The sequence below is a fragment of the Conger conger genome, chromosome 3, assembly GCF_963514075.1.
Source record: "Conger conger chromosome 3, fConCon1.1, whole genome shotgun sequence".
In the NCBI taxonomy this organism is placed as follows: Eukaryota; Metazoa; Chordata; class Actinopteri; order Anguilliformes; family Congridae; genus Conger; species Conger conger.
Window position 1 is genome coordinate 10078194 of NC_083762.1, and position 14652 is coordinate 10092845.

At 42.0% G+C, this 14652-nt stretch overlaps 1 protein-coding gene across 4 annotated transcripts in view; it reads right to left on the minus strand.

Annotated features, from left to right (window-relative positions):
- The window catches only part of LOC133124744 (protocadherin-19-like), a 60106-nt gene extending 48170 nt beyond the window's left edge, over nt 1-11936 (minus strand). The window contains exons 1-2 of one of the 4 annotated variants that reach the window (XM_061236191.1): nt 8638-11936; nt 4215-4329 (exon numbers count right to left, since the gene is read on the minus strand). In XM_061236191.1, the coding sequence (XP_061092175.1) occupies nt 4215-4329; nt 8638-10784 (2262 nt within the window). In that variant the 5' untranslated portion in view covers nt 10785-11936. Of the gene's footprint in view, nt 1-4001; nt 4348-8637 lie in introns of all 4 variants that reach the window. The other 3 variants (XM_061236189.1, XM_061236190.1, XM_061236188.1) reach the window with 3 other exon arrangements.
- Between the last annotated feature and the right edge of the window lie 2716 nt (nt 11937-14652).

Sequence of the window (14652 nt, forward strand, 5' to 3'; positions counted from 1 at the left end):
TTGCAGGCAAACTAGGAGGCCGATACTTATTTGAATGCTCTGCCTCCTCTTAAAATGTCCCCCGCACGTTTGCCTTTGCACAAGTCGACTAAACTGACATGGGTAGACACACCAATTATCGTTCTCACAGCAAGTTGAATGAAAGGAATCGAAATGTACATCTCAGAATACAACATGCAGACACTCGACAGCTGCAACAGAGACAGCCAGTCACGTGAGACCGCCAAGGAAATGTGTCATACTAGTACAGCACTTTTCCTTGTTGTTGAATTGGCGCATCAGCAAATTGAGTCTTTGAATCATTTTCATTTGTGAATGCATAATATTTTGGCAAGGGACATCTACTATCAGTTAAAATCTGTGAGTAAGCAAGTAAAATCACTTTTTTTGCTAATTAGATTCTCTTAAAACTCTCCTTTCAAGAACTGAAAAAATATGAAGCAATATTTGAGTAATTACACGATTTCCTTTGGCATTCCAACAATCAAGTTACCTGTCACTGTCTGGCAACAAAACTCAGGAATTAAACAGTATCTAAGTGCCATATGTTTACAATAACTTTATGTAGCTGTCTTTCAGGTATCAACTGCGAGGCATCTGGACAAGAGCCACTTCAATTAGCATTGAACAAAAGTTTGGAAAATTGCAGAGCAAGTAAAAAGAGGTATTAGGGGGTTTTGCACAAAAGGAAATGCTGTACGTGTGGGGACATGAGGGCAGCATTGCTTTTTCACATTCCATTTAACGCAAAATTGCAATCCGATAACTCATACTAGTATTTTATTTTCAAGATAAGGTTAATTCCAAACGAATCAATACGATAATAATAAAACGTCTAGCTGGGTATAAACTCAGTATTCATATCACTGGTGTATAGCCAGTCACAGATTATGCTGCAAATAAGTATTATAGTTGGTGTTGTTTTTCAGAAACACACTGTACTGTCGCAAAAAGACACCTACAGGCTGTTGACACCTAGCTGTATAATTGCATGTCTTCCCTATTGGTCAATTACAGTGCTAGTGCTAAATTTAGACCAAACTCTAGCATTCACAACTGTAAAATCTCTCCTTGGAAACCACTGGTGGGCTTTACTTTCCTCAGCACTTGTGTCTTTGGTTACTCCAGAAACCGTTGCTTAAGCAAGCCGAGGTTCTCTGAGGGCTAACAAAACTCCTTCATTGGATGGCATGGAAATTGAAAACAACCTGCAATAGCCAGCCCTGAGCACCTGGGAGGTTCATCCTGTGTACAGCCCAAGATTTAATAGCGCTAAGTGCTATCACTCAGACACAAACTTACTACTTGTAGATGGGCGGGAGGGGCGATGATGTTACCCAGCAGAGTTCTCTGTGCACTTTTACCAAATGCCCCCTTGCTGATGTGGGCCAGTAGCTTTCCTTACTAACTGGGGTAGCTAATCTGATAAGCACTAACGCCCCCCACCCAAAAAAAAACCCTTGAAAATTCATTCCCATTTAAACCCCAAATCTCCTGTGGCTAACACTTCGGGAATTAGATAAAGGGCGCTTCAAGCGTTCCAAAAATTAACCACGGTTCGTGATTCGTTTTCTTTGTGTCTTATCAAAGCTTAATTTAAAATCCATCAAAGTCTGCATAGGCAAATTAGTTTTATTTTTAGGTTATTTTAAATTTCTTTTTTTTTTTTTCTGATGGCTGCGATTAACATTTGTTACAACCGACATGCCCAGAAATTGACCTTATTTCATTCACTTTAAAATTGATGATTTTTTGCTCCCAAAAAATCATGCCACCCCCCTCTGCAACCCCACCCCCTTCCCCCCCAAAAAATAAAAAAATAAAAAATAAAAACTTGAAAACTGTTTGCAGTGGCTGCAGATCGAGTCCTTAAACCTTATCCTGAAATCCTTTTAAAAACTCGAGGATAACTGAAAGGTGCCTTTGGGGGGTGTGAGGACAATTTGTGGACAGGCACAAAACGACAAAATACCGAGTCCAGCCCAGCAGGACCTTGCAGAAACAAAAACCTGTGGAGTCAGGCGCTTTTAAGCCTGGACTTGCATACCATGACAGACCCATTATCTGCCGTTTCACAGCCCCCGTACTTCTGCGTTTCACACAAACAGGTACATAATTACATCAGCACCATCTTCTTCAACGTGAATGTTCAGGAAGAAAGGCACTTTTGTCTCACGTCTACGCAGAGAGAAGCTCGCGCCTGTGTCCTTGCCCAGGGCGGGTGGGTGGGCGCGGGGGGGGAGGGGGGCAACCACCCCCTTCGCCAACCACCCCCTTCGCCCATTCACCCCCTTCGAGCCTCTCGTTCCCTGCCCGTTGCAAAAGCACAGAGGCTGTGGTCAAAGAGACGGGTCTGTCGACGTCACGTGGGGCACGCCACGACGGACCCTGCATGCAAAGCAGCCGCTGCTGTCGAAGGCAGCCGGCGGTCGGAGAACGGCCATCGACGGAGTAAGCCGCACCGCAGACGACTGACACACTCTCCAAAAATCCGCCAATCAAACGCCTTGAGCAATCGCGAGTGAGGTCATCAAAATCAATCTGTCTTACTCCTTTTTTTCACCCTTATTTTTCATTAACTGAGACAAACAGGCCCTCTAATCCGGCTACAAAGGTCCCTTTATTGGTGGGCTTAGCCGTCACGCATGGACGGCGTGCCCGGTTTTACTATGCCACATAATTCCCCCGTTCCGCCCGCAGACTGGCGCATGACCTGCATGCTACCTGGAGACAGATAAAGGAAAATGTGCTGAGAACCCAGCATACCTTTCCTTCTACCCCCCCCCACCTAGCCCATGACCCCCACCTCTTCCCACCAAGGCCTCCACAATGAATCGCCACCATTTTAAGTGCCCGTCATCGATCCTTGCGATCCTTCAGCATTGGTCAATCGACAATGCTTTTGTGAGGCACTGCTCTTTTTGCTTGCCGTGGATATCTGCAGTAATGGTGTCATTGTGTCAATTATTTGTGACCCTTTTTTCCAATAATTTCAGCTATACACAGCAGTACACACATACACAAACACACACACACACACACACACAATCTCACCAATACAAGAATGAATGGGTCAGGAGAAAGCGGTTGTCCAAGGAATCTGATAGACCAGTTCATAGAGCTGAAAATCCATAAACTAAAGATCAGCTGGTTGTTCTGCACACAGTCAGATTTAATAGCCTCTGTTGTGAGGTCTTTCTCTCCAACCCGGCAAACCGCACACCACGATAAATACGCACATGACACTGTCTCGCTACTACGAACATAAAAGTCTTGTTTTTGCCTGCAAACAAAAACAAATGAGCAAATAAACGCAGCCTCATTGGCTTGTTTGCACTTTTGAGTATTTACGTATTGATTAGCCTAAATAGCGACACCTAAAATGACATGTGCTGCAGCTGATTGGCTAGGTCATCTGGCAGGTGCAGGCTTTTCACAGTTTCTCCATGGGCAAAAACAAGCGAGTTAACACAAGCCAAAACAATACATTTTGTCAACAGTCCAAATTCTGCTTGGCACTCTTGACATAACCACATGTCCATCCTCATATCTGGGTTCCCAAAGATGTTCAGGGATGCCCTTCTCACATTTAAAAATCAATGAAAGACTCTTGCGCAAGACCTTGGAAAGAAGAAAGGAACAATTCAAGCAATATCCTCCCAGAGTGGCAAACAGAAGCCGGTAACTGGCACCAAGAGTTAACTCCAACCCCACCCTCCAAACCCCCTCCCCACCCCACACACACACACATGATGACGATGATGGCAATGCAAAGCATGCTGGGTGAATGATAGCATGATATAGGGTTGACTCCCATGTTCTGCACACATAAACACACAGTGAGAAATGACGGGGCCTGAAACAACAACAACGACGACCCCCACAAACCCACTGTCCCCCCGCAAAAACCCCACCGTCCCCCACAAAGCGCCACCCGCCCCCTCACCGCCAAACCCCCCAGAAAGCAGAAGAGCAGGCTGTAGGATAGAGACGAGCCTCACCTCTGGCAGTGGCATGCCGTTGATGATGAGGTCGGGCTGCTGCGGGCCCTGCCCGGCGAAGCTGTGGTGATAGCCGTGGTTGGGGGCGGCATTGCGCGAGTTCTGGTTCTCCACGTTGAGGAAGGTGCTCTCGGCCCGCCTGCAGCCCAGCGGCAGGCTCTGCTGGTGGTAGTCGAAGTAGTTGAGCGAGGAGGTGAGCGACGAGCAACTCACCACGTTCATCTTGTCCGTCTCCTCCACGTCGCGGGGCACCAGCCGAATGTCGTTCTTGCTCAGCTTCTTCTTCTTGCTGGACTTCTTCTGGTTGCCGTAGGAGTACTCCGCCACCCTACGCAAGTAGAAGAAACTGAACAGACTCAATATAGCAGTGTCCCACCTGGCCCCGTGAGGCCAACACGGCCACGATGAACCCCATGACCCATGACCCATGACCCATGACCCATGACAAGGCCCCCAGCCACGGTCGAATGGCCTCCAGCCACCAATGACGTCGTGGTGCCGGTTTCATTAGCCATTCCATGCTCCGCCATCCGCAAGTCACGATGCAAGCACAGGCCGTATGAAAACATGCCAAATCACAAAAACAAATACACACACACACACACATGCGTGCGACACTGAAGCACATCGGCAGAATATGCCTACTCTATCTTGCCTTGTTGTTAATTCCAAGAGGGCCCCGTTTCCATTGTGGATTTCAGGAGATTTAAATTCTGAGCAGTTTAGAGAGTCTCTGTGGCCATTTTTAGCCGGAGTCGTGCATTTTTGATTCTCATTAAGCAAGAATTCAAAGAAAAATCATTAAAATAAATAAGTGAATACAAACATTTTGGTTATTTATGAAAAGAAAGGATGCTTTGAATTGTATGCCTGTTGCACCAGCTCCATTTAGCACAGACTGTTCCTGTCTGACCCAACCCTGCAGCACAAAGTTCTTTAAGTGTATCCTATTTACATATCCTTACACAACACTCTATTACAGTCTGTTTATTTTTTTTTGCCCCTGTTTGAAGAGGAATTTATTTATTTCTTTATTGTTCCCGCCATAAGCGCATGCATAAAAAATATCAGGCTCTGCATACGGTAAATAGCACCCATAACCCCAGGAGGCTTCATCTTTTTCAAATTCAACATTACATTTTTTTTTTTTTTCATGGAGAGGCTGTCTGCGCCTGCCCACTCCTCCTTAATTCCTTTCCGCCTAAGAAGAAAAAATAATAACAGCGCCGAACCTCATCTGTGTGAGGGCATCTCAAAACTGTTTTTCTGTCTCGATTCAAAATGGAGAGAGAAACAGACAGAGAGAGAGAGAGAGAGAGAGAGAGAGAGAGAGAGAGAGAGAGAGAGAGAGAATGAGAGAGTGAGAGAGAGAGAGAGAATATGAGAGAGAAGCTCAAATCGGTTATAATAACAGGAATCAAAGTGCTTTGCTCTATATTGTTCTCTCTACTTTGGTGCCTAAATCGAATGCAGACAAGGAAAATCCTTAGTGGAACCGACAGTGAACAGTAAATTGGAAATAAGTAAGCGGGTTTGAGGAGGTTGCACTGCGCATCAATATAGATTAAAGCTCCCAGCAGGTAGAGCTGTTTTATAAGGAACAAAAAAAAATGTTTGAAAAGGGATTAGGGACAGTATAGGGAACCTGCTTTTGTGTGCGGTTGGTTTTCTTTCTTTCATCCGTTTTGCCTTTTCTTTTCTTTTCTACTCAGGAGTGCTGTGTCCAATATTTATATGTTGGCATTTTAGTTTGGATTCCATAACAGAACCGCTACTTTAATGAGTCCAATGAGGCCTGCTATTCTAATTTGGTGTGCTAGGCCATCTGAAAGTGGGCTGTCTTGGAAGTCCTTGGGGTTAATTAACATTTTTATAGGGAACAAGACCAGGAATTTGACACAAAGACCAGATCAACCTCAAGCAGGCACAAAAACACAAGGACCTGTCCTCCAGCTGCATCTGGGGTTGCCAGATTAGAATCCAGCATCCATAACAATGACTCGTTTTGCATTATCTTCAACCAGGGAGCCCCTCAAGGCAACAGTAAAAAAAAAAAAGTCGCTGGCACCGGTTAACCTGTGCTTCTGTTGCACGGAAACTAAAGAGAAATGACACGCAACAAGCTTAGATTAGGGAGAATGGAGCTTCTTGTCGACAGACTCGTCTTATCCATATCTGAACATAATTGTGGTCATTTTATGTCTGGTTGAAATGGAATGCTGCTTTCAACATTCCCTAATTAATTCAATTTTCTGAAAACAAGGGATTGCTTTCTTTAAAGTTTTATTCATTGACTCTGTCATTTCTGTATGGAAAATTCAATTGAATTTTTGACGGTATGAAGATAACCCTGATTTGAAACCACGCACTGCAACCAGCGAGCACCCGGAACGTATGCTAATATGTACGACGAGTAAGGAATGAAAGCCACTAATGCAAATGCAACATCTCCATTTTCTTACTGCAGTAACATCACAGAACCCTCTTTAATCTAATATGTACACATCTCTCCCGCAGGCCACCTACAGAGAACAGAGCTGTGTTGAATAAACATTTACTGTGTCTGGGGGAGAGAACAAGGGTAGAACTCCTGACACTGCCTATACGTTATTTTTGATCCCGATGTTATGTGACGGAAAACTATGATTGCATTTAATTTATTTCTTATTGGTCGTGTTTTAAAATTGAACTCATCCGGTTCGTCAGTGAAATATGCACTCCCACCATCACGCAAGTGTTCAGTTATAACATTACAGTCTTAGAATGTCAACAAAAGTTATGTACAGACTAAAATATGGAAATGGTTTCAGGTTAAACTCACAAATGCAATTTATATGGAAATGTCGCTTGGTATGGCAGCAGAGAGAAATCAACCTGGGAGCCTGTATTATGGATTAATAATAAAAGGGTTTTTTTTGTTTAGTTTTTTTTCATTAAAAAATATTAAGAAATAATATTCTGCCCCACTTCACAAACGTGGCCTTGTTTATTTATGTTTTAGTAGCTGCAGTCTTGTCATCAATTACACATTACGCCATAAACTGTATTTAAATTCTTTAAATAAACTGTAGGTTATGGATTTTTCTCCAGATATCCAGCAGTAGGTAAATGTTTTCAATCTAGTTGCACAAATATAAATAATTAGCTTACTCTCTGGGTCTAATTAAATCGTACCCAACAACTTTGATCGACACGTTCAATTATCGGTTATTTTGTCGTTGTGAAATTTTACACAGTATAATTTCCAGTGACATTAATATGGACAATGTTTACTCTGTGGAGTTGAACATTTTACTGTATGCCTATAGCAAACACATTTTATTTGTTTTTGGGTTGTGGGGTTGAATGTCCATTGAACTGCAGCAGATTCCTGAGTCCTGAGGTCAGTGTTCCCAAATGAATGTCAAAATAATGCAATTTAAGTTTCAGTCGGGTTTGTGCGTTTAAACCGTCTGAATTTCCTCTTGTACCCAGATCTACATGGAAAATTGGTATTAATGTTTTATTGGTAAATTGTGCTGAATGGAGAACGGTGAGCCGTCTATCATATATTCGACGTTAAACGGTGATTCATATAATTACCAATATATAATGCACCTTCAAAAACGTAGGCTAATTACGCTGCGTTTGGCAAAATGTGCGTAAATATTAGGCCACCTCGCGGTTAAAGAATACGTTAAAGAGCATGCAAATATACGCGAGGGAAGCATAGGCTACATGAGATAACATTGATACATATAGGCCGATGCCCGGCAAAGCTTTCGGTACACCAAGGGTTTAAATGTGTCAGAGAAGACAAAGCGGGCCATCATTTTCAGTTGAATAGTAGAAAACGATTTTGAAATACTGGCACACCCTCTACAGCACATATGCGGACTGGTATGTCCGCCCCCCCTGTTCAACCGACCTTTTGAATTAATTTTGAGTATTCGTTGTGTTCGTTGTAATTATAATAAGCTAATTACAGAGTCGTTTTTTCTTTTAATGTAAAATATTAAATATTTGCAACCATTGTTCGCTAAATGTGTGTGTGTGTGTGTGTGTGTGTGTGTGTGTGTGTGTGTGTGTGTGTGTGTGTGCAACCGTACAACGAACCATATTCGGGTGTGTTCAGTGTATTAACAGGGCTTACCAATTCGTGAACGGCTACTAGTTCGCAAGGAGGGAGGGGGAGACTGCGGGATGTGCGCTGTAGTTTTATGAAGCCGCAGCATTGTGTGAGCAGCTGCATCAGCGATATACACGCTAACGAACCATCAGATGGCTATGGTAGACAGCATCGTCGGCCACATTCCGTTAAACTAAATTGGACAACCCCATGGACAGATGCGCTCTTCCCATGTATAGGATTCTAGCCTATTTCTACGCTGCGACTGTTCCTTCCAGGCTACAGGTTACAGCACATGCACTGAAAATACGTGCACACACGCGCTTATACCTACCTACCTATTCACCGTCGCGCACGCACAGACAAACACACAGCTTGCAACAGTCATGCGCCGAATTTACAACGTTATCAGAATGTGCACGTCGGTATATAATCAAGATGCATATAGAGAAAAAAACACACCCATGCCAACAACAAATTACACATCTTAAATGGGGAATGGAAAAGAAAAAAAAAGTATTGCGTTACCTGCAGTTGTACGTTCGAATCTCCTTGTTATCCCTTTTGCACTTGACTGCCACAAAAATCATTGTAACGAACAGGATGGCAGCAATAGACCCCAGGGCAATGATGAAGATGAGGGACAAGTTTACGGGTCCGATAGACTCCTGTGCATTCAGGTCCGGCGAGAGGTAGATTACAATAAACGCTGAAGCAGACAAAGACGTCTTTCCATGGTCATGCGCTACCACTGTTATCTCGTAGGTCGCCTTTGAATTCTCCCCAAATGTCCTCGTGGTCCGAACCTCGCCATTCACCTGGTCTATCTCAAAGAAAGAACGATCTCCCTCTGAGATTGAATACGTTAATCTTCCATTTTCTCCTTCATCATAATCGTCCGCTTTTATCTGGGTAACCAGGTAACCAACTCCAGCATTTCTTGGAATGGAGACCTCGGCTGTACCGTTCACCAGTGGCGGGGTGGTCATTACTGGGGTATTGTCATTTACATCTAAAACGACAATTTTTACGGTAGCATCACTGGTTAGAGATGGGTTACCGCCATCTTTGGCCAAAACTTTGAATTCCAAAGTCCTGGTGTGTTCGTGGTTGAATGATCTCACGGCATAAATGTCACCGGTATTTGGATTCATTGACACATACGTTAAAATGGGCATATCTCGTACCTGGGACTGCACTATTTGGTACGTTACTGTGCCATTCAAACCCAAATCAGGGTCCCTTGCTGATACAGAAAGCAAATAGGCGCCAGGGGTGTTGTTTTCCAAGATCATTTCTTGATAATGTGGTTTAGTGAAGTGAGGAGGGTTGTCATTTTCATCTGTCACTTTTACTGCAAACGATTTTGTGGTTTTCAGTGAGGGGGTGCCACTGTCTTCTGCATGAATTGTCAGGTTGTACATGTCCCTCTGTTCCCTGTCCAGCCTGCCATCAACAAGTATGGTGGAAAAGCTCTCGTATTCCTGCAATCTGAAGGGAACGTTACCTTGTAGCCTGCATTGCACCTTTCCATTCGCCCCAGAGTCCTTATCTGAAACCCTAACCAATGCAATGACGTACCCCAGCGGCGCGTTCTCACTGACTTCTACCATCTCGCTGTTCACGGATAGCAGATTAATTACTGGCACGTTATCGTTTGTGTCCATTACATTTACAGTCACTTTGCAATGCGCCGGGATTGAATTGGGACCTAAATCTTTGGCTTGAACATCGATCTCATAGATATGCATTGTCTCGTAGTCCAGTACTCCACTTACAGTGATCACGCCGGTTCGAGGGTCAATTTTGAAAACATCCCTTGTTTTTTCTGTGACGTAACTGTTAAATGCGTACACTACCTCGCCATTTGTGCCTTCGTCGGGATCTGTTGCATTCAAGTCAATGACAACTGTGTTAATAGGAGAATTTTCCATCACGTTAACTGTGTACACAGGTTCGTCAAAAACTGGGTTGTTGTCATTTGAATCTATGACTTTAATATTAAGCTGAACAGTTCCATACTTTGGGGGGTCTCCACCGTCTTCAGCAGTGATTACGTAACTATAGTGAGACTGTGTTTCTCTGTCCAGCGTCTTTTCCACCACAAGCTCAGCAATCTTGGATCCATCCCCTCTCGTCTTAATCTCAAGTCCAAAGAGATCATTTGGGGTGATCTCGTATGTTTGTACACTAAAGCTCCCCGAATCCGGGTCACTTGCCCCCTCTAGGGGAAACCTGGTGCCGGGGGCTGCGTTCTCTGAGATTTCGATGTCTATGTGATCTGTGGGGAATCGGGGTGCATTATCGTTCAGATCCTTGATTTCAATTTTAATCACGCAGACTTCCATTGAGTTGGACATCACTTCCAGGGAGATGAAACACTTCGGGGTCTGTCGACAAGCTATATCCCGGTCAATTTTTTGTTTGGTGATAAGATATCCTGCTGGGCTAATGTCCACCCAATGCGGCTCAGAATTGGAAATGACTCGCAACAACGGCTGAGAATCAACCATAAATCCTGCCTCTATTGCGTCCTTTACCACGTTTGCGATGAGCGTCCCCGCTTTCAGCTCCTCGTCCACCGAATATTTCAGATTGATCACAGCCTCGGCCACAGTCCAGCACAAGAGCGCTATTAAAAGAATTTGTATAAAATCCATTTCCTTAGAGGGCATTGTACCTGTTGATTTTCTTCCTTAAATCTGCATTAGCACCTGCTATAATGTTGCACAACTGCGTATACTAGAGCCTTTCATAACGTCCAGACAGACATATAGCGCTCATTTAATCAAAAGTTGTCACGAGAACGTAAATTTTTAGACGAAAAACGAAAACCAATTAAGATGGTATAATGCGCGCCTTAATCTAATGAATTGTTATTTACTGAATAGTACCTTGTAATGATACTGTATTTAATGTCATACTAACCATAGGTCTCGGCATAGGCTACTATGCCGGAATTTAAGTGAAGCAGCGACGATAACACCTTCTAAAAGGGTCAATACAATTAATTTACAAGTTTTTCCAAATCAATGTTGCTCATAATAGACTACAAACTGGTAGCCAATACTGATTTTCAAAATTTACCATTTTGGGTAAAGAAAAAAAATGCTTATATTCACAAAATAATAGAATATGCTGGAAATGAGGATTCCGGGAAATTAGTCCGTAGAAATGAAATGCATATCCAAAAGAAACAGCGCGTTAAAATGTATATGTGTGGTTCTTCGCAGCATCATAAGATTCCAGATGCATCCAGATGTAATTTCAGCGTTTTCGCTTAAGCGTCTACTCCGTCAGTCGTTAAATATATTGCAGAAAGGTTATCTTACCTTTCTTAAACTACAATGATTACAAATCTCACATCATCTGGGCAGGTACACAAATCCTCATTGAGAAATGAAAACTGTTGTATTGAGCCGAGAGGAAAACAAAATCAAAAATCTCTTAAGGGTAGGAAAACCGTGCTGTAGCAGAGAAACGCGCCTTAATACTACCAGTCCAGTCCACGATTTTCCAACATTTCCAGGATTGTATGGCGAGGTTTCTCTTGTATTCTCAAAAGTCTTGCAGATAGCGTTCAGCTAATTAATTTCTTCAGATATGATACATAACATTTAAAACATTATACAGGTCCCGATGCAGTTTGTGTAAAACAAAGTCTGAAATAAAAGACGGCAATTGCAAAGTCATGCAGCGTTGATAAGAAGCTGTTCGAGATAGGCTTGCGGTGAAATCAAAAGCATTAAAAAATATCCAGCCAGTGGATGATTCGCAAAATCAGCCGAGGTGTGCAGTGCAGCTGAGTCTGGTATGCTTTCGGTTCCTTTCTCCAATGCAAACTGTCGATTGTACAACCCAGTGCCTGCCGCTCAGTCTCGGCACCCGCAACCTTCTACACCAATCAGAGACTTTACTGAGAGATAGATTGGGTGGTGGGCGGAGTTAACCGCAGCATTGAAACTCGGAAAACTTCCTTGCAGTCTCATAACAGAGCACTGTTCGCTGAGCGGATGAATTTTACGCTCAGTATATTTTGGTCAATATTTTTTTGTGTGTGTCCAGTTTTAAAGCTACCGTTGGGAATTGCACTGACTATATGAGTCATCTACCTGACCCACCCTTTAGCTAATCCACGCCGTGCCTTGCCCGTATGCCTTGAATAATAGCCTAGAACATTTTCATCCGTTTACGATTTCAGCAACTAGTTGAAAATATGAGATGTCTAGTCATCGTTTTGCAAGCCTGATCATGGTATGCTATTGGCGTTCTTTTTCATCTTTGTTTCAAATGTACCGAAACGAAACGCAGAATTTGCCAACCATCGGTTAAGCGAGAAACAATGCTGTTTGTGAAGCTACGGGATGAATATTTAAATGGATGTGAACCTAGACGTTGTTCGAAACAAAGACTGATGTGATCGGGATGTTAAACCACCTTATTTTTTCGTTTACACCCATATATTTACCGCAAGCGCGCTCCAGTAACAACGAGAGCGTGCACATCATGTAGCTGAAAAACGGAAAGTAGCTACACCTGCACAGACAGAAAGACGAGACAAAGTTATTCTTACTTGAAATTATGCATATCTCGGTGATTCAAGATTTCATTACATGAATATCGACCATTTCAACTATGTCTATTGTTAGGGAGTGCTAAATCGCTTAATTATACTTGATAGCTCTGTCGAGAATAAAGACGTTCAGAAAAGGTCCCACGCATTCATCACTTCCCTTTTCTGCTTACCCACTGATCCTGATAAGAATACAAATGAAGACAGAGAGATAATATTCTCAATTTAAAAACATCAAGTGGAGTAAAATAGGACACAAAAATGAATATAGTACATTTTTTATCTTCGTGCATTTACTTCAGCCAGTGCACACAACGATTCCCCAGTAACCATTTAAAGCTTGTGTTCGTGCGTTCACTTTTACTCATAATTAACTAATTACTTGGCCCACACACTTCATAAACAACTCTTGGCACAGGGAGAAAAGGCACGTTTGATCCGTGATTGTAAATAGCGACCACGTAGCTAGGCCAGTAGCTACAACAATTAGACTGCTCTTCAGTAGCCTACGATGATAACAGTTAAATTGAAAGCTTCATGCATTTCACTGTGCTTGACATTTGGTGAACAAAAGACAAAATGGGTTTATGAATTATGCTCTGCAGTCATGCATTCAGTAAGAATCGCACTGATATATTTGGGCGGGGGAATTATAATCACCATGACTGATCATCATCATGACATTAAGAAATCAGTTGTGAATGAACACAAAGCCATGCGCTTCCTAATGTTATTGGTTGCAGGGAACATTTAGCAACATCACAATTACAGTAGTCTGTTTGCAAGTTGTGGTTTTTGGATTTTTTGGATCTGATTTTAGTCTGGTCTAATTATAGAGTCATTACTGATAGTATGAGCCCTAGGCTTTACTTTGTGAAGGATATAAGGCGATTTAGTCCATTTGTAAACAGAAACTATGCAGTTGTGATAGTAGAGATGCAGAGTATTCTCCCACTGCAGTTTTGTGAAAGAGTTGTTTACTTCTATTCTCAGTCTGTTAACATGAACTGTTTGCTGAAATCATGCAGAGTGTTCCTAATGAAGTGACCATGCAGTGCTGCAGAATTCCTCTAATTTCCTAGCACATTATGGCTGGGATTGAAAAAAACACAGATTGTGTGTGCTGAATTTAAATCAGTGCTGAATATATATATATATATATATATATATATATATATATATATATATATATATATATATATATATAATTTTTTTTTTTTTTTCATTCTTACTGTTGACTTGTACTTGCATATGCAGTATCCAAACTTTGATAAGTAGGTACACTTTAGCTCACACTGTACTGGAATACAGTATTTAAAAGGCTCACATAACTTGGCAAATGTAAATTGGTTGAATACACATTTACACACTGTCTAGAAACTGACCATATTACTGCCATGTAGTTCAGAGGATTTAATAATAATAATAATAATAATAATAATAATAATAATAATAATAATAATAATAATAATAATACTTCCCTTCAGGCAAAAGAACAAAAAACAAAAACAAGCTATGTTATGATAGCTATAATGCTGTGAGCTGCATGGTAAATTCAACTTCAAAATAAGCTGATATGAAGGAAAGCAAAGTACTAGTCCAAAGTGCTACGTTTTAATTATGTATTGTCAAAACTTAAGTGCTGAGAATACTGATGTTGGTGATTATTAGATGCCGGGAGAATGAGGAGCACTCAGTAGCATTTCATAAAATGTCATTTTCAGTGGTTCAGACTCATATCTGGTGCTAAGAGAACCAGTCTCAAAGTTGTCAGAACTTCCTTTCCACCTACTGGTACAGTGCCAGACATGTTCAATACCACTAAGTGTGGTATTGAAGCTAAAGTCTGATGTATGATTTAAAACTAAAAATATCAGCCAATGCAAAATACATGAAAGTGACATTTAATTTGCTGGTGTACATTTAATATTACAATTTACTTTGTTTGTTCGATGTCCTGTTTTCACCTG